The sequence below is a fragment of the Neoarius graeffei genome, chromosome 6 (assembly GCF_027579695.1).
Source record: "Neoarius graeffei isolate fNeoGra1 chromosome 6, fNeoGra1.pri, whole genome shotgun sequence".
NCBI lineage: Eukaryota > Metazoa > Chordata > Actinopteri > Siluriformes > Ariidae > Neoarius > Neoarius graeffei.
Genome location: NC_083574.1, coordinates 87,943,264 through 87,969,661, shown reverse-complemented (window position 1 = coordinate 87,969,661; position 26,398 = coordinate 87,943,264). Strand labels below are relative to the sequence as shown.

Sequence of the window (26,398 nt, the reverse complement as noted above, 5' to 3'; positions counted from 1 at the left end):
GGCCGTCCTCTACAGGAGCGAAGTGATGAGACTCCAACCAGACACAGGGCACCAGGATGGATTAGGCAGGTCTGAGGAGCAGAAGAGGTCAGCATCTCAATCCCAGGACAGACATGTAACTCAGAGGGACAGATTTGGGAGGAGAGGGAGAGAAAACACATGCTGCGCATATGAATCGAGCGGAATTCGGTACACCACGGGGTCACACTGAGCCACCCAATGTCTTAGCAGTTACCCATAAAGCATACAGATGGCGCTGTTAATGATACGTGCGATAGAACGAGAAAACCCGCAACACTCAACCATTGTGTTTTGGGGTTTTTTTGCGTCTGCATTTATCACCTGCTCGTCTTTAACTTTATGTTCTCTTGAATGAGATAATGAAACGAAGTTCCGTTGGTGGAAATGGCGAAAGCCAAACTACAAAGAAAAAAATATCAGAAAATCACCAAGATAAAGTTCGGATCGCCCGTCGCGATGGTCGCCAGGGACGAATGGTGGACTATTTTGGACAGCAGCAAGACGACCCTATATCTGACAGGGTTAGATCACCAGACCAGACGTTAGATTCTAACCAACTTGTCTGACTTTTACTAACTTAGAATATTATTAGAAGAACATCGTCATCAGAGGGTCTACCATTGGCAATTTATAATAGTCATTATTGACATTTAACATCGACTTTAGGCATATTAAAGTTTGGTCTATAGTCACTGGATTTATCTAGATCTGTTACTCTTAATAAGATTTAATTGACACAAAATGTGGTGAATCATTCACATATATAATGTAATATATAACTTGCCTCCAAGTTGGAGCCTCTGGAAATGGATTTGACCTGAGCAAATGTGGCTTGTTGATCGTGTGTGTTCCCTTCATGATGGTCTGAGCTCTTTGTGCCCATCATCTGCCTCAGTTCTGAGGATTACAGCTGTAAAAACTCCACCACTTCAGTTAAATACATCAAGGCTTTAATATTTATACACATACGGATGACTTGCAACCACAGGATCAAAACGTGCTACGTCGTGAGCGTCCACCATGATGGTGGATCTACAAAGCAACTCGGATGGCAGCCGCTGAAAGCGTGTCTGTAAACAATGCTGAATTTTCTCACTATTAAGACGATTTGAACGCTCGAGCGAAGATTCGATATAAAGAGAAGATAGATATGTGGCAGATTCTACCATAACAGAGGCCAGTTAAGTCCCATCTCCTTAAATTGCTGAATTGATTATTTTGATCATTCTATTATGTTTTTCTAGTAGCACTTGGGGTCTTGGACATTCACTGTAAATTTTAGGACCGTAGTCCTGGTAACTAATTAATAAAAGCCTGACATGACAGACATGCTAAATGACAATAGAAACGCATCGGTTTCTATCATCAGAATCTGACAGACAAACTAACGTCTACCATCATATTCTGACAGACGCTCTAGATGACAATAGCAACAAAACTGTTTCTTACATTATTAATCTGACAAATTTAGTAATAATATTAAATACCTCATCACTAGAACCAAATAATAAAATAAAATATTGAAATAAAAAAGATAAAATTTATTTTCAAAATTGAAATATAAACAATAATTGTCAGAACAGTGACGATAGACACGACTGTGTCACTTTCGCGGGGAAATAACACATTGAAATGGCCTGTCGGCTGAAAGGGTCGCAAGTGGCTCCGATTTATCTCAACTTACGATAGTTTTCCTCCAGAAAAATTTAAATATGAATGCACAAATATATTCTCAATGTTTCTATCGTCAGGATAGCTGACTGAAAATCTTACCTTGATTTATTTGATGAAATCTAGCTGTCAGAACTCCAAGTCTTGCCCGGAAGTAAATGTCTGCCGTCACAAAAATCACGCGCAGTAGAATTTCCTCTTTGCGTCAGTCAACATGTGCGTGGCGAGGGCTTGAATTTTGCTATCGTCAGGTGCATTTGACTGACAGACTGACGATAGCATTTTTTAAAAAATAACTGTGGGCTTCTCTCGTGAACGAAATAGTTTTTTCGCTGTTAATCTATTTCAACTCCATCTGTCGACACCCAAAAATGATAAAGCCTGCTTCCACACGATAACTACCAAAGATCCATAATGGCCGAGTCTATCGTCAGATCATCTGACAGAAATTCACTGACGATAGCAGCAGGGATAATGAAAGGGATTTTTAAAATGGGAGTTATGTCTGTCAGATACGTCAAAGAAATAGAACTTTATTCTTTAAAAATCTTTTATTGATATACTCGGTGTATTTTTAAATGATGTGCTGTTTTAGAAGACCAAATACCATGTTTTCAATCTTGAAAATATTACCTCACTGAAAAAAGGACAAGAAATATTTCTTATTTTGTGGGCAAGTGGTTAATGGATCCAGTTACGGTAGAATCTGCCGTGTGTGGGTTTGATCCATATTATTTTAAAAAAGTCAGACTTTTCTGAAGATGAGACGCTTCAACTGACCATCGAGTACCCAGATATCGCGTTCTATCTGGTTCGGCTGCCGAAGAATTAAGTCCGACCTTGGACGAAACATAGCCCATGTTCTGAGTGGGCGCCCAGGCTGGATTGTTTCTATCGTATAATTTTGCTGGCGCTCCGAGAAGCGAAACGGTAATACACGTGTTAAAATTATAACAACGACCGAGTGAACCACGACAAGAGAGAACGCTCATTTTATAGCAAAATTCTAGCAACACGAAATAAAATTCTTCCATGATATTATCAGGAAGGCTTTTGAATCTCACCTGAGATAAAACGATCACTGCAAACACAAGCTGTTTTGGGTTTCGCCTCTGTTAGATCAGCCCTGCCGATGTTGTTCGGCCACGCTCGTCTCCTCTCCGTACTAAGCCTCAGAGTTTCCTCACCCTCTTTCCGAATCACGGACGGAATTCTAAAAAATCGGAACGTGCCACGGTCACGAGTACTGTTGTGACCACGACCATATATGGCATCGCTTAAGAAAAAGAACGCTTAAATCAGCGGAAAAACAAAGAGAATTGCTCAAAATCCGTGTGACTGTTTTGTATGGAATGTCGCTTGAACCCGCATTCGTAGCTCCACCAACATGGCCGACATCCCATCTTCTCTCATCTCATTATCTGTAGCCGCTTTATCCTGTTCTACAGGGTCACAGGCAAGCTGGAGCCTATCCCAGCTGACTACGGGCGAAAGGCGGGGTACACCCTGGACAAGTCGCCAGGTCATCACAGGGCCGACACATAGACACACAACCATTCACACTCACACATTCACACCTACGGTCAATTTTTGCTGTGTTCACACTTATACCGGTACGATACTGGTATAACTGTATCGATACAAAGTATACCGGTACAGTTTAGCGCATCTGTCCACACTAGCGAGAAATGTTTGCGGTTTTCTTTCACGGTAGTTGAAATGCACGTGTGCGAAATGTTTCCGTGGTTACCGAGTAACTTCCTTCCGTGAATATATGGCATCCGTTATTCCGAGATCTCGAGAAAACAATTAATTCATGATCGCAGCTGGATCACTGTATCTCCGTCGTTAGAGACGAAGCCGGGCCAGTCTTCTGCGGAGGTGCCGCGGACTCATTTTGAAATTATCCCTTAATGCAATCTCTCCCTGTGTCAACCCCTGATCAAAATATCGCCTTATTAGGTGATCGATTATTCCAGACATTCTAATGACCAAAGTTGCGTCTATACAGAATGAGAAATAGCCCCAAAGTCAGCATATCACAAGTCTCTTGGCGCACCTGAATGAACCATTTCTCAGCTGTTTACTCGAGATCACGGAATAATTGTTTTGTTTTCTCGAGATCTCGAAATAACGGTTTTGTTTTCTCGAGATCTCGAATTAGTTGTGGTGTTTTCTCAAGATCCTGAATTAATTATGTCGTTATCTCGGGATAACAAGGTGAATTTAAAAAAAAAAAAGGATTATATGAAGGGCCTCTCTCGGCTTCCGTACGGGTGAAACAGCGTGTGTGTGCTTTTTGTTGTCAGTGTACAGTCTGTATTTCTGGTGGTCATTTATTCAGTCGAATCGTATAAAACGCGCGAGGCAGTTGAGAAAGAAACAAAACGAATCTCCGTTCTTCACTATTTTATTCAGCGAAGACATCAATCGAGGTGTGTGACTTTGCGCATGCGCATTATATTTGTATCGATACAGAGCCGTTTCATCTGTCCACACTACAGCGAAGCGCTCCAGTACCGATACTGTACCAGCACGAAACCCATACATTTGTGGGTTTCGTACCGATACAGTTATACCGCTACAGTACCGGTATAGTTGCTAGTGTGGACAGGTGTTGCGGTACGAAAGTAGTTTCGTATCGGTACAAAATCCCTAGTGTGGACAGGGTATTAGAGTCGCCAGTTAACCTAACCTGCATGTCTTTGGACTGTGGGGGAAACCGGAGCACCCGGAGGAAACCCACGCGGACACGGGGAGAACATGCAAACTCCGCACAGAAAGGCCCTCGCCGGCCACGGGGCTCGAACCCGGACCTTCTTGCTGTGAGGCGACAGCACTAACCATTACACCACCGTGCCGCCCTGGCCGACATCCGAGTTTCTAATTTGCGTTGACATCACTTACAAGTCAAGGATATGGAGGTGATTTACAGAAAATCACGCATGCTGAATGGTTGAGAAATTCGCACTATTTCTCGATAATCACCTCGAGTGGCTCGGCAAAAGGGCGGCCGATTGTTTCGTCACTGTAAGTGAGGAAGAATTACACATTATGAAAGAAAACGCTGTTCCTAAAAGCACTAAAGATGCTACCAAGTTTGGTCTAAAACTATTCAAAGGTAAGGTGGGATTGTGATTTATTTTATCTGTTTCAAAACAAAGGATTTTGTGAGACTCGGTGTAGACAAGTGAGACAAGTCTGAGAGCATCGTTATTACATTCACATGTCGCTGTTGAAGTTTGAAATAATTTTTATATTTTTTATTTATACTAAAACAATTATCCACCTCAGGTTCAGTGAATATTGGTGAATAATAACCTACACCTCAACCTTGACTTGGTCTCAGTTATTATTCACCTTTGGCACGTGGTTGTGAACTATAACATGTCTGTTGTGCATATAAAAGAATCAAAGTGTAACACTCGTACATGTTGATGGAAACGGAGACAAAATGGAGGATCGTGTGTAATTTGCTGAGATAAATGAAGGACAGGATGTAACCCCTTTGACCCTGAAATCAATTGCTCTACTCTGTGTGTGTGTGTGTGTGTGTGTGTGTGTGTGTGTGTGTGTGTGTGTGTGTGTGTGTGTGTGTGTGAGAGAGAGAGAGGTCTGAGAGGATGAGCGAGTCTCCGTTCAGAGCGTGTTCTGATGTGTGAACAGTCCTGACGTGTAATCTTTGGGAGTTCGTATAATATACAGCAGGGTTTGTTGTACAGGAAGTTGACTCCTGGCTGCACGTGTCTGTGGTGTCACTGTGCTTTCGCTGATTATGAGAGCTATATGGTGACTGTGTGTGTGTTCGCAGAGAGAAGTGTGCTTTGCTTGCTCAGGAAGCTATTAAAAACAAAAACGTACATAAATCTGCTTTCCATAGTTTACATGACTCTCGAGTACATACTCCTGTTGTCATGTATAGGGGAGTGTGTGTGAGGGAGAGAGAGAAATTGTGTGCGTGGGCATCACAGAACGTGTCTTCTCTGTTCTTCCTAAAAACTGTCTTGCACGTGTTTGTGGTCACTTGATGGAAAGTGCATCACTCGTGTCAGAGTCAATTCTTTAAACGACTCAGAGTTTGGATTCGATTCTGATTCCTTTTGGCTTTCTGTGAAATGAATCACTGTAGTTTATGTAGTTTATGTAAGTTTATTCTCTCTCTCTCTCTCTGCACTTCTGTCCCCCCTCTCTCTCTGTGTCTGTCTAGTCTAGCTCGCTCTGTTTAGTCGCTCTCTCTGTCTAGTCTAGCTGTCTCTCTCTCTGTGCATCTGTCTAGTCTAACTGTCATCTCTCTCTCTCTCTCTCTCTGGGTCTGTCTAGTCTAACTGTCCTCTCTCTCTCTCTCTCTCTCTCTCTCTCTCTCTGTCTGTCTAGTCTAACTGTCCTCTCTCTCTCTGTGTCTGTCTAGTCTAACTGTCCTCTCTCTCTCTGTCTGTCTAGTCTAACTGTCCTCTCTCTCGCTCGCGCTCTCTCTCTCTCTCTCTCTCTCTCTCTCTCTGTCTGTCTAGTCTAACTGTCCTCTCTCTCTCTCTCTCTCTGTCTGTCTAGTCTAACTGTCCTCTCTCTCTCTCTCTGTGCCTGTCTAGTCTAACTGTCCTCTCTCTCTCTCTCTCTCTCTCTCTCTCTCTCTCTCTCTGTGTGTGTGTCTGTCTAATCTAACTGTCCTCTCTCTCTCTCTGTCTAGTCTAACTGTCCTCTCTCTCTCTCTCTCTGTCTGTCTAGTCTAACTGTCCTCTCTCTCTCTCTCTCTCTCTCTCTGTCTGTCTAGTCTAACTGTCCTCTCTCTCTCTCTCTCTGTGTGTGTGTCTGTCTAGTCTAACTGTCCTCTCTCTCTCTCTCTCTCTCTCTCTCTCTCTCTCTCTCTCTGTGTGTGTGTCTGTCTAATCTAACTGTCCTCTCTCTCTCTCTGTCTAGTCTAACTGTCCTCTCTCTCTCTCTCTCTCTCTCTCTCTGTGTGTGTCTGTCTAGTCTAACTGTCCTCTGTCTGTCTAGTCTAGCCTAGCTGTCTCTGTCTCTATCTGTCGGTCTAGTCTAGCTCTCTCTGTGTGTCTGTCTAGTCTAGCTTGTCTGTATCTGTCTAGTCTAGCTGTGTGTGTCTCTGTCTCTCTCTCTCTCTCTCTCTCTCTCTCTGTGTGTGTCTGTCTAGTCTCGCGTCTCTCTCTATCTAGTCTCGTGTCTCTCTCTGTCTAGTCTGTGTCTGTCTAGTCTCGTGTCTCTCTGTGTCTAGTCTCGCGTCTCTCTCTCTCTCTCTCTCTCTCTCTGTCTGTCTAGTCTCGCGTCTCTCTGTATCTGTCTAGTCTAGCTGTGTGTGTGTGTGTGTGTGAGAGAGAGAGAGATCTTTCTCACTCACTCTCTCATGTCTCTGTCTTGCTGTGTCTCATTCTCTCTCACAGTATGTTTTATTATACATGTCCCACTGACCTGTTGTTTCTTTCTTTGTGCCTCTCATTGTTGCTCGCTCGCTGTCTTTCTGTCTAGCTGTGTGTCACATTTGGTCTGTCTCTCTCTCACTCTGTTTATATTCTCACTGTCTCTCTTCTGTGTCTGTTTACTTTCTCTCTCTCTCTCTCTCTCTCTCTCTCTCTCTGAGGCAGTGTCGTGCCTGGTCTATCTGTCCCTTCCTGTGAGAATGTGCTATCTCTCTTCCCCTGCTTGTTCCTGTAATCCTGAAGACAGGAGCATTGCGACTCGACCCCAGTAAAAAGCTCAGTAAGCACTAAGTCAGGGTGGGAGCTGAGATTAGCCTGACCGTGTGTGGACATGTTTATTTCCCTTTTCCTGCTCGGGCTGCGTTCCTGGTGCCAGTGCGCATGTTGTAATGACGTCATTTCCCACCTCAAGATGTTGAAAAACACATCATGGACACCTTCACAGATTGTGTGTGCGCAGTCCGATCACGAAGCTGATCAGAAGCGACTTTAAGTGCATTTTACCAGTTACAGGTCTGAAGAACAACAGCGAGCGTGTTAGCAATAAGCTAGCAGGCTAACGGCAGCGATGACTCCACTGTCAGTGATTAAGCTTCTTAAAATAGTGATCAGTCTGGTCAGTGTTAGAGATTTAAGCAAGTGCCACGTCTGTGTGTTAACTGATCCTGCTGTAAACTCTAACTTTAGAGATCGACGACTTTACGCTCTTCAGTGTGAGCGGCCATGTTGATTTGACATCACTCTGTGAACCTGTAGCGAAGACGACTGGCAGTTCTGCACTGGTGATGCCGAACACATCCTGAATCTGTGGACTGGAGAGGGAGGGGCGGGGTTTAGAGAGGGAGAACGAGATGCACGGAGACCGAGATTGAGCCAGTCGCTCCTCTCCTGCAGCCTGTTCAAGATGGAATTCTTTGTCCTTTATTCCGCCTCATGTTCTGTAGAAAACGTCCGAATGTGGAACGAGCTGGAACAATTGGTTGGCCTGCTAACAGAGCCGGGATCGATGCCCGTGTAAAAGGGACAGGCAAGACAGCTGGACGTTTTTGACCTTAGCGTTCTTCTTTCCGAGACCAATGAGAATTCAAACATCTCCATCTGTGGTGTTCGAGGTCCGCAGTCTTTCTAATCACTTCCTATTTCACTTTGCTTTCTGCCTAACATATTTCTGATCCATATGAGTCTCTCCATCCACTCCTCTCTTTATTACACCCTCTCTCTCCCTTGGCAAGCGCAGTGTTCCATGACAGAAATATTGACTGATAATTCCATCTTGAGACTATTACATCCCTTAAATGAAAGAGAAACACGGAGAGAGAGAGAGAGAGAGAGAGAGAGAGAGAGAGAGACTCATTACAGTTCCTACCCTGTAGTTGAATTTGTATTTGCAGATCTGGAGAGAGTTAAAATAAATTAAATCAATAAATGCCATTTGCCAATCTCGGCCAGTGCCTGCTACATGTGTTAAATTAAAAATAAAATTTTAAAACAATTTATACATTTGAAAACTTATGATGTTAAAAATTGGCCTACGTGGCCACAGCCATTTGCGCTGAAACCGGATATCTGCCCCTGATGTGAACAGATCACTAGAATGCTGTTTACCTTCATTCCACAGAGCCATCAAATAAAGGCTTCTAATTCTAAAAGAAAAATCCCCAGGTGCAATTGTGCGCTCTCTCTCTCTCTCTCTCTCTCTCTCTCTCTCTCTCTCTCTCTCTCTCTCTCTCTCATACAGTGGTGCTTGAAAGTTTGTGAACCCTTTAGAACTTTCTATATTTCTGCATAAATATGACCTAAAACATCATCAGATTTTCACATAAGTCCTAAAAGTAGATAAAGAGAACCCAGTTAAACAAATGAGACAAAAATATTACACTTGGTCATTTATTTATCGAGGAAAATGATCAAATGTTACATATCTGTGAGTGGCAAAAGTATGTGAACCTTTGCTTTCAGTATCTGGTGTGACCCCCTTGTGCAGCAATAACTGTAACTAAACGTTTCCGGTAACTGTTGATCAGTCCTGCACACCGGCTTGGAGGAATTTTAGCCCGTTCCTCCATACAGAACAGCTTCAACTCTGGGATGTTGGTGGGTTTCCTCACATGAACTGCTCGCTTCAGGTCCTTCCACAACATTTCGACTGGATTAAGGTCAGGACTTTGACTTGGCCATTCCAAAACATTCACTTTATTCTTCTTTAACCATTCTTTGGTAGAACGACTTGTGTGCTTAGGGTCGTTGTCTTGCTGCATGACCCACCTTCTCTTGAGATTCAGTTCATGGACAGATGTCCTGACATTTTCCTTTAGAATTCACTGGTATAATTCAGAATTCATTGTTCCATCGATGATGGCAAGCCGTCCTGGCCCAGATGCAGCAAAACAGGCCCAAACCATGATACTACCACCACCATGTTTCACAGATGGGATAAGGTTCTTATGCTGGAATGCAGTGTTTTTCATTTCTCTAAACATAACACTTCTCATTTGAACCAAAAAGTTCTATTTTGGTCTCATCCGTCCACAAAACATTTTTCCAGTAGCCTTCTGGCTTGTCCACGTGATCTTTAGCAAACTGCAGACGAGCAGCAGTGTTCTTTTTGGAGAGCAGTGGCCTTTTTCCTTACGACCCTGCCATGCACACCACTGTTGTTCAGTGTTCTCCTGATGGTGGACTCATGAACATTAACATTAGCCAATGTGAGAGAGGCCTTCAGTTGCTTAGAAGTTACCCTGGGGTCCTTTGTGTCCTCGCCGACTATTACACGCCTTGCTCTTGGAGTGATCTTTGTTGGTCGACCACTCCTGGGGAGGGTAACAATGGCCTTGAATTTCCTCCATTTGTACACAATCTGTCTGACTGTGGATTGGTGGAGTCCAAACTCTTTAGAGATGGTTTTGTAACCTTTTCCAGCCTGATGAGCATCAACTACACTTTTTCTGAGGTCCTCAGAAATCTCCTTTGTTCGTGCCATGATACACTTCCACAAACACGTGCTGTGAAGATCAGACTTTGATAGATCCCTGTTCTTTAGATAAAACAGCGTGCCCACTCACACCTGATTGTCATCCCATTGATTTGAAAACAGACTGACTTTAATTTCACCTTCAAATTAACTGCTCATCCTAGAGGTTCACATACTTTTGCCACTCACAGGTATGTAATATCGGATCATTTTCCTCAATAAATAAATGACAGAGTATAATATTTTTGTCTCATTTGTTTAACTGGGTTCTCTTTATCTACTTTTAGGACTTGTGTGAAAATCTGATGGTGTTTTAGGTCATATTTATGCAGAAATGTAGAAAATTCTAAAGGGTTCACAAACTTTCAAGCACCACTATAAAGCCTTTTAATTCTTAAAGAAAAAAATCCCTAGGTGCAATTGCTCCTTCTGTCTCTCTCTCGGTGTATTCGCTGTTTCAGATGGATTTAAGTGCAGAGAAAGAACTTCACTCTGCTGTCATGTTTATATGACACAGACTTCTAATTCTAAAAGAAAAATCCCCAGGCGCAACTGTTCTCTCACTTGCTCTCGTGCTCTCTCTCTCTGTCTCTTCACTGTTTCAGATGGAGTTAAATGCAGAGAAAGGTCTTCACTCTGCTGTAATGTATGTGACAGGCCAATTCTAAAAATCTAATGAAATTTTCTGTCATCGTGATTTTTATTTATTTATTTTTTTAAACCGGCAACAAGTCAACAGACTTCACTTTTGATGAAGTGCAAATCTCACTTGGCTAGATAATGCATGCATGGCACTGACACGGATGTCATAGCAATGTGATTCTTGCTGTCTGAAAGGATTGCTTTTCTCAGTGAATAACCGCAAACAAAATTAGATTTCACATAATACAAGGAAATGTACTTTTTTTTTTTTGGAAAGGGGTGGGGGGGCACCAAGAGGCTGGCGATGGAGTTTATAGGCAGCAAAAGGTTCCCAGAGAGAGAGTGTGTGTGTGTGTGTGTGTGTGTGTGTTTTCACGGCTTCAGTGATTAGGGCTGCGTACCGGTACTGTACCGTGAAAATCGATTCGGTACAGGTCCAAAATACCAGATCATGAAGTACCGGTACTGTACCGATATAAATTTACACCAAGTATCTGCTTATTTTGTGACTGAAGATGCGTAAATCCTACCACAAAGACGAAAATTTAGCACTGGAAAAGACGTAAAATGCCGCGCTGAAACTTGAAATCAGAGCCATCTTTGATTTGAGATCCTCTCGCCACAGTCTCACGAGACATTGCGAGAGCTTGGCTGATCCAGCGTTCTGATTGGTCAAAAAGACTCAAAAGCAGGTCAGCCATTTTTCCTTTGCTGGCATTGGCAGTCTTTGCTGCTTTGTGTAATTTTGCCACGCAAGTTAAAGGCCGCGGACTGCGCGTAGTCTGTAGTACTCTAGTGTAGTCACTTCTCGCTGTGAGACAACTTGACTTTTTGTCCCAAGTTAACTATAGGGTGACTGAGAAGTGAGGTAGGAAACCTAGTTATGTTCGGTTTTCTTTGAATAAAGATACTGACAAGTTGTCAACAGTTTATTGATGTTTCTGTCATTATTGAAGAAGTTCAGAAGAATTTGTCAAATTGTTCAGGTACAGGTACGGACCTGTACCTAAACCTCTGTACCGGTACCTGTACCTGATGTTACGTTTAGGTACGCAGCCCTATCAGTGATCAGGCTTATTTTTACACCCAAATGCTTTACACTCGGGCACCTTCAGGGTTTTTTACAATAATTTAGAAGCGAAGTATTCACTAGATCTCCGCCTCGGTAAGTCATGTAGCGTAGAAGTGGCATCACAATCCCGGATTCTCTCACATAATTTCTACTCCGTGTGATATTTGAACCTCGGAGAGAGTAAGGCCCAATCCCAATTCTAATTTCTACCCCTACCCCTCCCCCTTCCCCTTGGCCCTTCCCCTTGAAACTGAGCTACAAGGGATAGGGCTTGAAATTCAACCCTTACGTATTGGGATAGCCCTTCAACGATCGCATACGTCATCGCGTACCTCCGTCAGCGTTTACGTTAGCAAAACGCGACCAAATGCGTCATTGGCTGCGACCAGCCGCTACAGTCAGAGCCAGAGGCAGAAATCTCTGCTGGCAGGGTGTGATTTGTTAACTAACACCACTGAATGGGATATCTTTGGCGCTTCGTGCACCACATCCGACAGAATGAGGTGTCAGAACACTCATGTAAACAATAAAAGCGAGAATAACAGAACAAAACGTACGCAGTCAAGCAACCGAAAAAAATACTCACTCCCAAAGCTTTTTAGCAGCAGCTTGGATTTCAGAAATCGCTGCTCATTCTCAGCTGGAAAGCGAATCAAGCGGCGTGTTTCCTCTGGATAACAACTTAAAACACGTAAATAATGGAGAAAATACATTTGTGACAATCTTTCGCCGCGGGAACCGCCATCTTTCTGAAATCCGCATGAAATCTCGCTGAAATCCGCATGGCATTGTGGGAAATCACTCAAACCCCTTCGTTCGGAGTCAGCTCCAGGAAAATCTCCGTTTGGAGGGGTACAGAAGCCCTACCCCTTCCCCTACCCCTCCGCGTTAACTGGGATTGGGATACCCCTACCCCTTCACGTGAACGCGCAAAATGGAGGGGAAGGGCCAAGGGGTTGGTCCAAGGGGTGAAATGGGATTCGGCCTTAGATATCGGCGCCCAGGGACATTGTTTGCTTTTCTTTTAAAATCAAATCTGTACATAGTTTACAGGTATGAATATGAACAAGTGAAGACTCAAACATGTCTTGTCTGGATATTATCTCCGTATAAAGGAGTTTATTTTTGAACAGAAGAAAGAGAAACACACAGAGACACTTTACATTTCATACTCCGTCGTCGTATTTGTATCTGTAGATCCGGACAGAGTTCAAATTGTAACGACACACAGTGTGATTTGTCGTTACAATTTTTTCATTCAAATTTTTTTTTTTTTTTTTTTTTTTGAACGACTATCCCGTAAATAAACACTTTCCCATCAGAGGCGAGTGTTCTTTTACTAAAAAGTGACTTTTTTCTTTTTCACAGCAGATTTTCTATTTTTTCCAAGAAAAGAATACATATTCTCTATTTATTTATTTATTTACAAAAAGGAAAGGAACACATTCAGCCAATCAGAGCGCAGGTTGTGGAAACCTCACACTGCTGCAGGCTTGAACGAGTCTCTTTCCTTCAGTTTGTGTCTCAAAGCCCAGTGCTGTTCCGCGTAAAGAGCTTCAGAAGGTTCCAAAAATGATTTTCTAAAAAATTATTTTATTTCGGGAGTGGCACAGTGGTGTAGTGGTTAGCACTGTCGCCTCACAGCAAGAAGGTCCGGGTTCGAGCCCCGTGGCCGGCGAGGGCCTTTCTGTGCGGAGTTTGCATGTTCTCCCCGTGTCCGCATGGGTTTCCTCCGGGTGCTCCGGTTTCCCCCACAGTCCAAAGACATGCAGGTTAGGTTAACTGGTGACTCTAAATTGACCGTAGGTGTGAATGTGAGTGTGAATGGTTGTCTGTGTCTATGCCCATGTTTACATTAGACCGTATCAGCGGATCATCAGATTAACGTTTTTAAAACGATTCGCGTGCACACAGCAACACCAATACACGGATACGCTCGGCTCCGCAGGCATCCTGCGCTCCAAATCACTCCGCCCTGAACGGCGAGTGCCCTCTGGAGGGTGTGCACTCCGGCCCTGCGCAGCTCACAGAGCGCGCGAGTGTAGCGCACGAGCAGTGATTCGGGACTGAGCCGCTGTGCGCAAGTCACTTACCACTTGCAAGTGGAAGGATGGCAAGCCTAAAGACAATCATAACTACACAATGGGCAGTATTTGCATCAGTATTTGCAGTATTTTCATACTTTTATACTCTTTAATGAAAGGTGATACAAGGCGGAAGTCCGCGCCGTTTTTCAGCAGTCGCGTCACATGACCAACGCCAGCGAATCAGGAAGGTGGATGTCACAGTGACGTTGTCCAATGACGACGCCAGCTAGAGCTCAGCACAGCGTATCCGCGTATCCTCAATGTTTACACAGCACCGGACCAGACACGATCTGGATTGAATACGTGGACCCTGGCGGATTCCCGTTTCCAGGCGGTTTAATGTAAACGGACAGTGCATCCGCGAAGAAAACGAGACAGATACGGTCTAATGTAAACTTGGCCTATGTGTCAGCCCTGTGATGACCTGGCGACTTGTCCAGGGTGTACCCCGCCTTTCGCCCGTAGTCAGCTGGGATAGGCTCCAGCTTGCCTGCGACCCTGTAGAACAGGATAAAGCGGCTAGAGATAATGAGATGAGATGGGGGAAAAAAAAATTTCAAAGAAATGAGTTCTAATTAGGGTTTTTTTTAAAAAAAAAAAGCTTGTACGTGTTGCGTGTGTGTGTGTGTATGTGTGTGTGAGAGAGAGAGAGAGAGAGACGTTAATGATTTGTTGCTTTCACAGCAGCTTTGTGTACTGCTGCTCATTTAAATTCTGATTTGTGTACCGTCTGCCTTTCCTGAGTGTTGATTTAAATCCAATTTCAGCGTCCACCTGTACAGCCACGTCATCACCACGCGCAAAACCCGTCACCGTCTTGGTCCCGTCTCGCCCTCGTGTCTCACGCAGCAGGGCTTTGACTCATTTAAGAATCTGCTGCAGTGCATGGAGTTGTACACCTTTGATCACACAGCGTGTGTGTTTTTGTTTAATCGAGCTGTATTGATCACTGTGCAGTCCTGTTTTTTTTTGTGTGCGCGCGAGCTCCTGTTTGCTCAGGTTTAGTAGGTAACACATGACCTGTGGATTTATGGGACATCAAACCATAGACTCTGATTAAAAATTAACTCTGTAGATATCGGTGTTTGGTCGTGGCTGTGAGGTCGTGGTTTCTCAATCGCAGCGCTGAGACCTGATGGCCTGCACGTGTCCGTGCTTTCAGGAAGAGCTGTGTGGTGAGAACATGGCTGATAAAGCTGGAGACCAATAAGACGTCCTTTCGGGCTGGTGCAATACGACGATGCGATATTTCAGATTTATTGTCGCGTGTCAGTGCTTTTCTTATGATTTTGTTCCAGTTGATTCTTATATATAATTTATTTATTTATTTTTCTGTCACAGCATGTCCTGAAGTGTGTTATTTCTCTTGTATCAGTTACGTCATCTCTCCTACGTAGCTCTTACACACACACACAGGCACTGAAAACTTCACTTGAACATCTGGAGGCTGAGATGGAAATGAGTTAACCAAATGCACAGGAACATAATATATGCCCTTTAAATGTTTTTACTGGGTTCTGGTGTGTGTGTGTGTTCTCCGATCAGTTCTCCAAAGGTTAGCAAACCCTGCTCTCCAGCTGCTCACGCCTCTCCAAACGAGGCCCGTTTTGGTTTCCAAGGCTTTTATTGTTTCCTTGTAGGACTGACGTTCCTGTCCGGAACATTCCACCGACCTCCAGCCGTCATTTACACAGCCGTCGGTCACCATCATGAGCTGTGTGTGTATGTGTGTGTGAGAGGAAGGCAGACATGCAGAGAGAGGGAGACGGAAGGATGGACGGGGGGACACACACGCACAGCAAAAGACCCAGACAGATGGACACAGATGCATGTGCGCGTGCACAGAGAGACAGACCGAGAGATGCGCACACACAATGAGAGAGGGAGAGAGACAGTGTGAGACACAGACATGTGCACACACAATGTGTGAGCGAGAGACAGATACACGTGCATGCACAATGAAAGTGAGACACACAGAGATGGACAGAGACATGCATGCACACACAAAGAGAGACAGACAGTAACGCCCACACGCAATGAGAGAGAGAGATGCACATGTGCGCACACAATGAGAGACAGACAGACGCGTGCACACAATGAGCGCGAGAGAGATGGACAGTGACGGGGGGAGAGAGAGAGACACACGTGTGCGCACACAGAGACAGAGATGGACAGACACGCATGCACACACAATGAGACAGACAGTGACGCCCACAGACACGCACGCGCGCACAATGAGTGCGAGAGAGAGATACACGTGTGCGCACACAGAGGGACAGACACGTGTGCACACAATGAGCGCGAGAGAGATGGACAGTGACGGGGGAGAGAGAGAGACGCACGTGTGCGCACACAGAGACAGAGATGGACAGACACGCATGCACACACAATGAGACAGACAGTGACGCCCACAGACACGCACGCGCGCACAATGAGTGCGAGAGAGAGATACACGTGTGCGCACACAGAGGGACAGACACGTGTGCACACAATGAGCGCGAGAGAGATGGACAGTGACGGGGGAGAGAGAGAGACGCACGTGTGCGCACACAGAGACAGAGATGGACAGACACGCATGCACACACAATGAGACAGACAGTGACGCCCACAGACACGTACGCGCGCACAATGAGTGCGAGAGAGAGATACACGTGTGCGCACACAGAGGGACAGACACGTGTGCACACAATGAGCGAGAGAGAGACAGACGGACACACCGAGAGCGAGAGACAGAGTGACACACACACACACAGTGAGTGAGTGAGTGGGTGGGTGAGTGAGTGAGTGGGTGGGTGGGTGGGTGGGTGGGTTGGTTGGTTGTAGTGCCCCTCTGTCCCCCAGCCCATGAACTTGACTTGCCGTTGGAGCTGTTTTGTGTGTGTGTTGGAGGTGCTGAATGTAGCTGGGTGGGGGAGGGATGGCGAGATGAAGAGGAAGGAGGTAGGTAAATGATGGCGGTGCAGCACAGATGGCCCCTGGTCGTGTGGGGGTTAAATAGGTGGACAACTTTATTTACCATTTCCTGGGAAGAGACACCTGTGAGGTGTGTGTGTGTGTGTGTGTATACACTCTTGCACATGGACAGTGCTGGCCCTGAATTGTGTGTTTTAAGAGGTCCAGCTGTGAAGATCCATCAGAGCGTCTGATCTGTGCTGTCACTGCGTGTCCTGTTCCTCCGACGGGATCCCAAACGGTTTCCTGTTCACTCTACAGGCTCACTACGCAGGGTGGAACACAACGCCACTGTAGAAGCTGAGTCATGTAATATATAGTGCTCGCCACAATTACTGGCAACCCTTGTGATGATTAGTACAGTGGTGCTTGAAAGTTTGTGAACCTTTTAGAATTTTCTATATTTCTGCATAAATATGACCTAAAACAACATCAGATTTTCACACGAGTCCTAAAAGTAGATAAAGAGAACCCAGTTAAACAGATGAGACAAAAATATTATACTTGGCCATTTATTTATTGAGGAAAATGATCCAATATTACATATCTGTGAGTGGCAAAAGTATGTGAACCTCTAGGATTAGCAGTTAATTTGAAGGTGAAATTAGAGTCAGGTGTTTTGAATCAATGGGATGACAATCAGGTGTGAGTGGGCACCCTGTTTTATTTAAAGAACAGGGATCTATCAAAGTCTGATCTTCACAACACATATTTGTGGAAGTGTATCATGGCACGAACAAAGGAGATTTCTGAGGACCTCAGAAAAAGCGTTGTTGATGCTCATCAGGCTGGAAAAGGTTACAAAACCATCTCTAAAGAGTTTGGACTCCACCAATCCACAGTCAGACAGATTGTGTACAAATGGAGGAAATTCAAGACCATTGTTACCCTCCCCAGGAGTGGTCGACCAACAAAGATCACTCCGAGAGCAAGGCATGTAATAGTCGGCGAGGTCACAAAGGACCCCAGGGTAACTTCTAAGCTACTGAAGGCCTCGCTCACATTGGCTAATGTTAATGTTCATGAGTCCACCATCAGGAGAACACTGAACAACAATGGTGTGCATGGCAGGGTTGCAAGGAGAAAGCCACTGCTCTCCAAAAAGAACATTGCTGCTTGTTTGCAGTTTGCTAAAGATCACATGGACAAGCAAGAAGGCTATTGGAAAAATGTTTTGTGGACGGATGAGACCAAAATAGAACTTTTTGGTTCAAATGAGAAGTGTTATGTTTAGAGAAATGAAAAACACTGCATTCCAGCATAAGAACCTTATCCCATCTGTGAAACATGGTGGTGGTAGTATCATGGTTTGGGCCTGTTTTGCTGCATCTGGACCAGGACGGCTTGCCATCATTGATGGAACAATGAATTCTGAATTATACCAGCGAATTCTAAAGGAAAATGTCAGGACATCTGTCCATGAACGGAATCTCAAGAGAAGGTGGGTCATGCAGCAAGACAACGACCCTAAGCACACAAGTCGTTCTACCAAAGAATGGTTAAAGAAGAATAAAGTGAATGTTTTGGAATGGCCAAGTCAAAGTCCTGACCTTAATCCAATGGAAATGTTGTGGAAGGACCTGAAGCGAGCAGTTCATGTGAGGAAACCCACCAACATCCCAGAGTTGAAGCTGTTCTGTACGGAGGAACGGGCTAAAATTCCTCCAAGCCGGTGTGCAGGATTGATCAACAGTTACTGCAAACGTTTAGTTGCAGTTATTGCTGCACAAGAGGGTCACACCAGATACTGAAAGCAAAGGCTCACATACTTTTACCACTCACAGATATGTAATATTGGATCATTTTTCTCAATAAATAAATGACCAAGTGTAATATTTTTTGTTTCGTTTGTTTAACTGGGTTCTCTTTATCTACTTTTAGGACTTGTGTGAAAATCTGATGATGTTTTCGGTCATATTTATGCAGAAATATAGAAAATTCTAAAGGGTTCACAAACTAGAAGCACCACTGTAAATGGGTTGGGGGGGAAGAAGAAATCCACCTTTTGGTGAAGTTGCTTAATCTCACAATTTAAAAAAAAAAATGAGAGGAGAGAAAAATCCAAACTTTAATTTAAATACATTTATTCAGAGAGAGAAATCCCTCATCAAGAAATAATAATTTTCAACAAAAACACGTGTGCCACTATTATTGGCACCTCTGGAAATTATAGTGAACATAACGTACCTGAAGTAATCCAATCCTGGTACTCAAACCGGTGACCCTTTGGGCTGCCTCTGTAACCTTCAGGCCATGGCTGCCCCAATATCTCCTATGGCACAAATATGAGGTAACACAGAATTCCCTTAGTCATCCATCAACATGGGAAAGATCAGACAACACACAGACCAAATGAGGTAGAAGTGTGTTGATCTTCATAAGTCAGGGAATGGTTATTTAAAAAAAAAAACTTCTTGCCTGAAAATGTCCATTTCCTTTGTCCTGTTAGGACAATCATTAAAAAGTGGACACCAACTGGAACTGTTACAGACTCGCCTGGAAGAGGAGCCAAATTTATTTTGCCCCCATGTACAGTGAGGAGGAGGGTGAGTGAGGCAAAAAAAAAATCCCCAAGAATCATTGTTGGTGAATTACAAGAAAGAGTAAAATCTTGGTTTCTATGTCTCCAAAACCACCATCAGACTCCACCTCCATGCCAACAGATTATTTGGAAGGTTTGTCAGGAAAAAAAGCAGTTTCTGTCAGTTAACCACAAACGTAAGCACCTGAAGTTTGTGAAACGCTACGACACGTTTGACTAGAACCGTGTTCTCTGGTCTGATGGAAGAAAAATGGAGCTCAAAGTGGGTTTGGTGTATTTCAATAAAAAAAGGACAGTGATGATGAAAAGAACCTGATCCCAACTGTGAAATACAGTGGAAGTTCTGTGGTGTTTTGGGGCTGTTTTTCCTCCAAAGACCCTGGAAACCTCTTGTTAGGGTCCATGCCATCATGGACTCCATGAAATCCCAGGACATTTTAAATCAGAATCTGGCTCCTCTGAGAGGAAACCAAAACCGGGTCGTCATTGGATCTTCCAGCAGGACAATGATCCGAACCACATGTCCAAATCAACAAAGAAATGGTCCACGGACTCAAGCTTCTGCCCTGGCCATCTCGGTCCCCTGATCTGAACCCAGTGAAAACCCGTGAAGAGCAGAGAGCACAAGAGAGGGTCGAGAGCACAAGAGAGGGTCGAGAACCCTGGATGATCTGGAGAGATTGTGTCAAGAGGAATGGGCTCAGATGCCTTGCTCTGGATCTCCAACCTCATAAAAAGTTATAGAAGACACTCAGGGCTGTTTAACTGACAAAGGGAGGTTGTACACAGTATTAAGTGCAGGGGTGCTAATAATAGTGGCACAGGGTACTTTTTTTTTTTTTTTTGGTTAAATAATTTTCTAGATGAGGGATTTGCTTTTCTGATTTATTTTTTTCTTCAATTAAAGGTTGGATTTTTCTCATTATTTCAGTGCGAGATGAAGCGACTTCACCAAAAGATGGTTTGTTTTTTTTCCCCAATTCATTTTACTAATCTTTACTAGGGTGCCAATAATTGTGGAGGGTGCTCTGTGTGTGTGTGTGTGTGTTCAAAAGATGTCTATTTGTGTTTCGGCCACAGTGATTTCAGTAGTGCCTCCTCTTGCGCGTCATCTCACTTCAGCATTCATGAATATTTCATTATAAAACGCATCCACGATTAAAAATGTGAAATGGTTATCCCACACGACTGTTCATACACCGGTGACAAGTGTTTTTAAAAAAAAAAAGTCTGCTGTTTTGGAAACCTTAAAACAGAAGCTCGTGGAGAATGTGTGTGCTCTTTAAGGAAGAGCCCAGTGTCTGTGTGGTGTTGGGATTCAACCTCTCACAAGCTCAATGTACAGCTTTCACTCACATCTCACCTTTACAGCTGAAGAAACAGCAGTTTAACTGTGATGATGATGATGATTACAGATGGTGTGGTGGTGGTGGTGATGATGATTATAGATGGTGTGGTGGTGATGATGATTATAGATAGTGTGGTGGTGATTATAGATGGTGGTGATGATGATTATAGATGGTGTGGTGGTGATGATGATGATGATGATTATAGATGGTGTAGTGATGATAATGATGGTGATGATTATAGATGGTGTGGTGGTGATTTATAGATGGTGTAGTGATGATGATGATGATGATTATAGATGGTGTGGTGATGATGATGATGATGATGATGATTATAGATGGTGTGGTGATTATTATAGATGGTGATGATGATTATAGATGGTGTGGTGGTGATGATAGATGGTGTAGTGATGATGATGATTATAGATGGTGTGGTGATTATTATAGATGGTGTGGTAATGATGATAGATGGTGTGGTAATGATGATAGATGGTGTGGTAATGATGATAGATGGTGTGGTGATGATGATAGATGGTGTGGTGATGATAGATGGTGTAGTAATGATAGATGGTGTGGTGATGATAGATGGTGTGATGATAGATGGTGTAGTAATGATAGATGGTGTGATGATGATGATGATTTATAGATGGTGTGATGTTGATGATGATTTATACAACCCCAATTCCAAAAAAGTTGGGACACTGTAAAACGTAAATAAAAACAGAATGTGAAGAATTGCAAATCATGGAAACCCTATATTTCATTGAAAATAGTACAAAGACAACATCAAATGTTGAAATTGAGAAATTTTCTCATCTCATTATCTCTAGCCGCTTTATCCTGTTCTACAGGGTCGCAGGCAAGCTGGAGCCTGTCCCAGCTGACTACGGGTGAAAGGCGGGGTACACCCTGGACAAGTCGCCAGGTCATCGCAGGGCTGACACATAGACACAGACAACCATTCACACTCTCATTCACGCCTACGGTCAATTTAGAGTCACCAGTTAACCTAACCTGCATGTCTTTGGACTGTGGGGGAAGCCGGAGCACCCGGAGGAAACCCACGCGGACACGGGGAGAACATGCAAACTCCACACAGAAAGGCCCTCGCCGGCCCCGGGGCTCGAACCCAGACCTTCTCGCTGTGAGGCGACAGCGCTAACCACTACACCACCGTGCCGCCCACTGAGAAATTTTGTTTTTGAAAAATATATGATCATTTTGAATTTGATATCAGCAACATGTTTCAGAAAAGTTGGGACGGAGCAACAAAAGACTGAAAAAGTTATGTAATGCTAAAAAAACAAACAAAAAAACCTAATTAGGTTAGCAATATGCTGCCTCCAGACAAAATCTTTTTTAGGGAAGGCCTTCCTTCTTTCAGCAAGACAATGCCAAACCCCTTTCTGCACATATTAAAACTGCATGGCTTTGTAGTAAGAGTCCGTGTGCTAAACTGGCCTGCCTGCAGTCCAGACCTGTCTCCTATTTAAAACATTTGGTGCATTATGAAGCACAAAATACGATAAAGGAGACCCCGAACTGTTGAGGAACTGAAATTGTACAGTCCCTGACAAGAGTCTCGTCACTTATCCATTTTGTAGAAACAGCTTATAACCTGACTTTTAATTAATCCATTGGTTTTAGAAATGGCTCATATGAAAGCTAAAACCCTCCCAAATTATGTTTAATATACTAAAATAAATTTGCTTCACTGAAGAAAGATTGATCATTTAATGAGCACAGAAAGGTCAGATTTTGGCAAGACAAAAGTTTTGTCGCCTACAGAGAGTAATGTGAAAATTGAACAAATAATTTACTTCAAATACAAAAATGTGTTGCATAACATCAGTGAATTAAGTAGTGGTGCTGTGAGATCCATATTTAATATCTTGTATGACTTCCATGAGCTTGAAGGACTGCATCCATGCGGTTCGACAGTGATTCATACAATTTATTGAAGAAGTCATCAGGAATAGCAAATAAAGCAGTCTTACATGCCTCCCAGAGTTCATCAAGATTCTTTGGTTTTGTCTTCCATGCTTCCTCTTTCATTCTACCCCAGACATGCTCAATGATGTTCATGTCTGGTGACTGGGCTGGCCAGTCCTGGAGCACCTTGATCATCTTCGCCTTGAGGAACTTTGATGTAGAGATGGAAGTATGCGATGGAGCACCATCCTGCTGCAAAATTTGACCCATTTTACGGTTGGGAATGTAAGAGGTAGCTAATACTTCTTGATATTTTAGGCTATTGATATTGCCTTCCACCCTGCAAATCTCTCGCACACCCCCATACTGGATGTAACCCCAGACCATGATTTTTCCACCACCAAACTTAACTGTTTTCTGGGTGAATCTCGGATCCATGCGGGCTCCAGTAGGTCTCCTGCAATATTTGCGGCAGCTGTGATGTAATTCAACCGAAGATTCATCTGCGAAATCCACCTTCTGCCACGTTTCCAGCATCCATCCTTTTAGCAGGCTGTGGGCCTTGGCAAATGCCACACGTTTTCTTAATTGCCTTTTTCTTTAGTGCTGGTTTCTGGGCAGTGATTCGACCATGGAGGCCATTTCAAGACAGAATTCTGCAAACCGTTCTGGTTGACATGGGGATTTGAGGTGACCAGGCCTGGTGGAGCTCTGCTGCAGTGGAAAAGGGGCTGGCCTTGGATTTTCGAGCCAACAAACGGTCCTCCCGAGCAGTTGTCTTGAAGGGTCTGCCGGACCTGGGCTTGTCAAAAACATCTCCAGTCTCTTCAGATCTTTTTCTTATTCTTTGTACTTGATGCTGAGACACATTGGAGGTGTCAGCCACCTCAGCAGTGGATCTGGTCTTCAGCCTCTTTATAATCAGCGCTTTAGTCTCAGGGTGAATCTTAGGCATGTTGTCAGAGGTCAAGTTGCAGTTGATGTGAAGGTCTGGTGTGCTGGGGTTCTTTTTATACACACCCACTAATTGATTGATCAATTATTGATCACAGGTGAGGCTGTAATCTAGGATTGGGTGCATCATATGACAAGGCGACAAGACTTTTGTCTTTGCATAAACTGACTCAGTGGGCTTTACCAAGCTGTGAACGTTAGAATGCTTTTCAGCAGTTTTGTTTGGCACCAAAACATTATTTCAAAAGCTGTTGGGATTGAAATTAGCCATTTCTTGTAAAAAAAAAAAAAATGGTTAGACATATATTTGAGGGGCACTTAAGGTCAACTTGTACCCAAGCGACAAAACTTTTGTCAGGGACTGTATATTAGGCAAGAATGAGACATTTCTTTTTCAAAACTACTGCAGTTGGTCTCCTCAGTGCCCAAACGTTTACAGAGTGTTGTGAAAAGTAGAGGTGGTGATGCAACACAGTGGTAAACATGTCCCTGTCCAAACTTTTCTGAAACGTGTTGCTGACATCAAATTCAAAACGAGCATATATTTTTCAAAAAACAATAATTTATCAGTTTCAACATTTGATATGTTGCCTCTGTACTGTTTTCAGTGAAATATAGGGTTTCCATGATTTTGCAAATTATTGCATTCTGTTTTTTATTTACAGCTTACAGTGTCCCGACTTTTTTGAAATTGGGATTGTAGATGGTGTGGTGGTGGTGGTGATTTATAGATGGTGTGGTGGTGGTGGTGGTGATGATGATTATAGATGGTGTGGTGGTGATGATGATTATAGATGGTGTGGTGGTGATGATGATTTATAGATGGTGTGGTGGTGATGATGATTATAGATGGTGTGGTGATGATGATAATTATAGATGGTGTGGTGGTGGTGATGATGATTATAGATGGTATGATGATAATTATAGATGGTGTGGTGGTGATGATTATAGATGATGATGATGGTGATGATGATGATGATGATGATTATAGATGGTGTGGTGATGATGATAATTATAGATGGTGTGGTGGTGGTGATGATTATAGATGGTGTGGTGGTGATGATTATAGATGATGATGATGGTGATGATGATGATTATAGATGGTGTGGTGATGATAATTATAGATGATGTGGTGGTGATGATGATGATGATGATGATGATTATAGATGGTGTGATGATGATGATTATAGATGGTGTGGTGGTGGTGATGATTATAGATGGTGTGGTGGTGGTGATGATTATAGATGGTGTGGTGGTGGTGATGATTATAGATGGTGTGGTGGTGGTGATGATGATTATAGATGGTGTGGTGGTGGTGATGATGATTATAGATGGTATGATGATGATTATAGATGGTGTGGTGGTGATGATTATAGATGATGATGATGATGATGATGGTGATTGATAGATGGTGTGGTGGTGGTGGTGATGACGACGATGATGATAGATGGTGTGGTGATGATTATAGATGGTTAGATGGTGGTGTGGTGGTGATGATTATAGATAGTATGATGATAGATGGTGTGGTGATGATTTTAGATGGTGGTGTGGTGGTGATGATGATTATAGATAGTATGATGATGATAGATGGTGTGATGATGATTATAGATGGTGTGGTGGTGGTGGTGATGATTATAGATGATAGATGGTGTGGTGATGGTGGTGGTGATGATGATGATGATGATAGATGGTGTGGTGATTATAGATGGTGATGTGGTGGTGGTGATGATTATAGATGATAGATGGTGTGGTGATGGTGGTGGTGATGATGATGATGATAGATGGTGTGGTGATTATAGATGGTGATGTGGTGGTGATGATGATTATAGATAGTATGATGATGATGATAGATGGTGTGATGGGCATGATGATGATTTATAGATGGGATGATGATGATTATTATGATGATTATAGATGGTGTGGTGATTATAGATGGTGGTGTGGTGGTGATGATTATAGATAGTATGATGATAGATGGTGTGATGATGATTATAGATGGTGTGATGGGCATGATGATGATGATTTATAGATGGGATGATTATAGATGGTGTGGTGGTGGTGATTATAGATGGTGTGATGGGCATGATGATTAACTGATGGTGATTGTGGTGTTAATGATTGTGATAACTGATAGAACATGATGTTGATGATGATGATGATGATCTCTCTGCAGAATGGCAGTGGTGTGTGGGGAGAGGAATCGGACAGTAACAGATCGAGAGGAGAGGCATCCAGAGACTTTGCCAAGGTGATTTTTATCTATCTGTCTCTGTCCGCCTTCTCCCTCCATCTCTCTCTCTCTCTCTCTCTCTCCTATCTTTCTGTGTCTGTCTCTCTCGCTTTGTGTGTGTGTCCCTCTGTGTGTGTCCTCTGTTTCTCTGTCAGTGTGTCCCTCTTTGTATGTCAGTGTGTCCTCTCTCTCTCTCTGTCTGTGTGTGTGTCCTCTCTTTGTCAGTGTGTCCCTCTTTGTCTGTATGTGTCAGTGTGTCCTCTCTCTCTCTGTGTGTGTGTCCTCTCTTTCTCTCTGTGTCAGTGTGTCCCTCTTTGTATGTGTCAGTGTGTCCTCTCTCTCTCTCTCTCTCTCTCCTCTCTCTGTGTGTGTCCTCTCTTTCTCTCTCTGTGTCAGTGTGTCCCTCTTTGTACGTGTCAGTGTGTCCTCTCTCTCTCTCTCTCTCTCTCTCTCTCTCTCTCTCTGGCTGTGTGTGTCTGTCCTCTCTCTCTCTCTCTCTCTCTCTGGCTGTGTGTGTCTGTCCTCTCTCTCTCTCTCTCTCTCTCTCTC

At 43.6% G+C, this 26,398-nt stretch overlaps 1 protein-coding gene across 1 annotated transcript in view; it reads left to right on the top strand.

Annotated features, from left to right (window-relative positions):
- LOC132888142 (AT-rich interactive domain-containing protein 3B-like) overlaps nt 1-26,398 on the top strand; it is a 170,078-nt gene that overhangs the window by 80,569 nt on the left and 63,111 nt on the right. Inside the window, exon 3 of the mRNA XM_060924166.1 lies at nt 25,793-25,867. Coding sequence (XP_060780149.1) covers nt 25,793-25,867 — 75 coding nt within the window. The remainder of the gene's footprint in view (nt 1-25,792; nt 25,868-26,398) is intronic.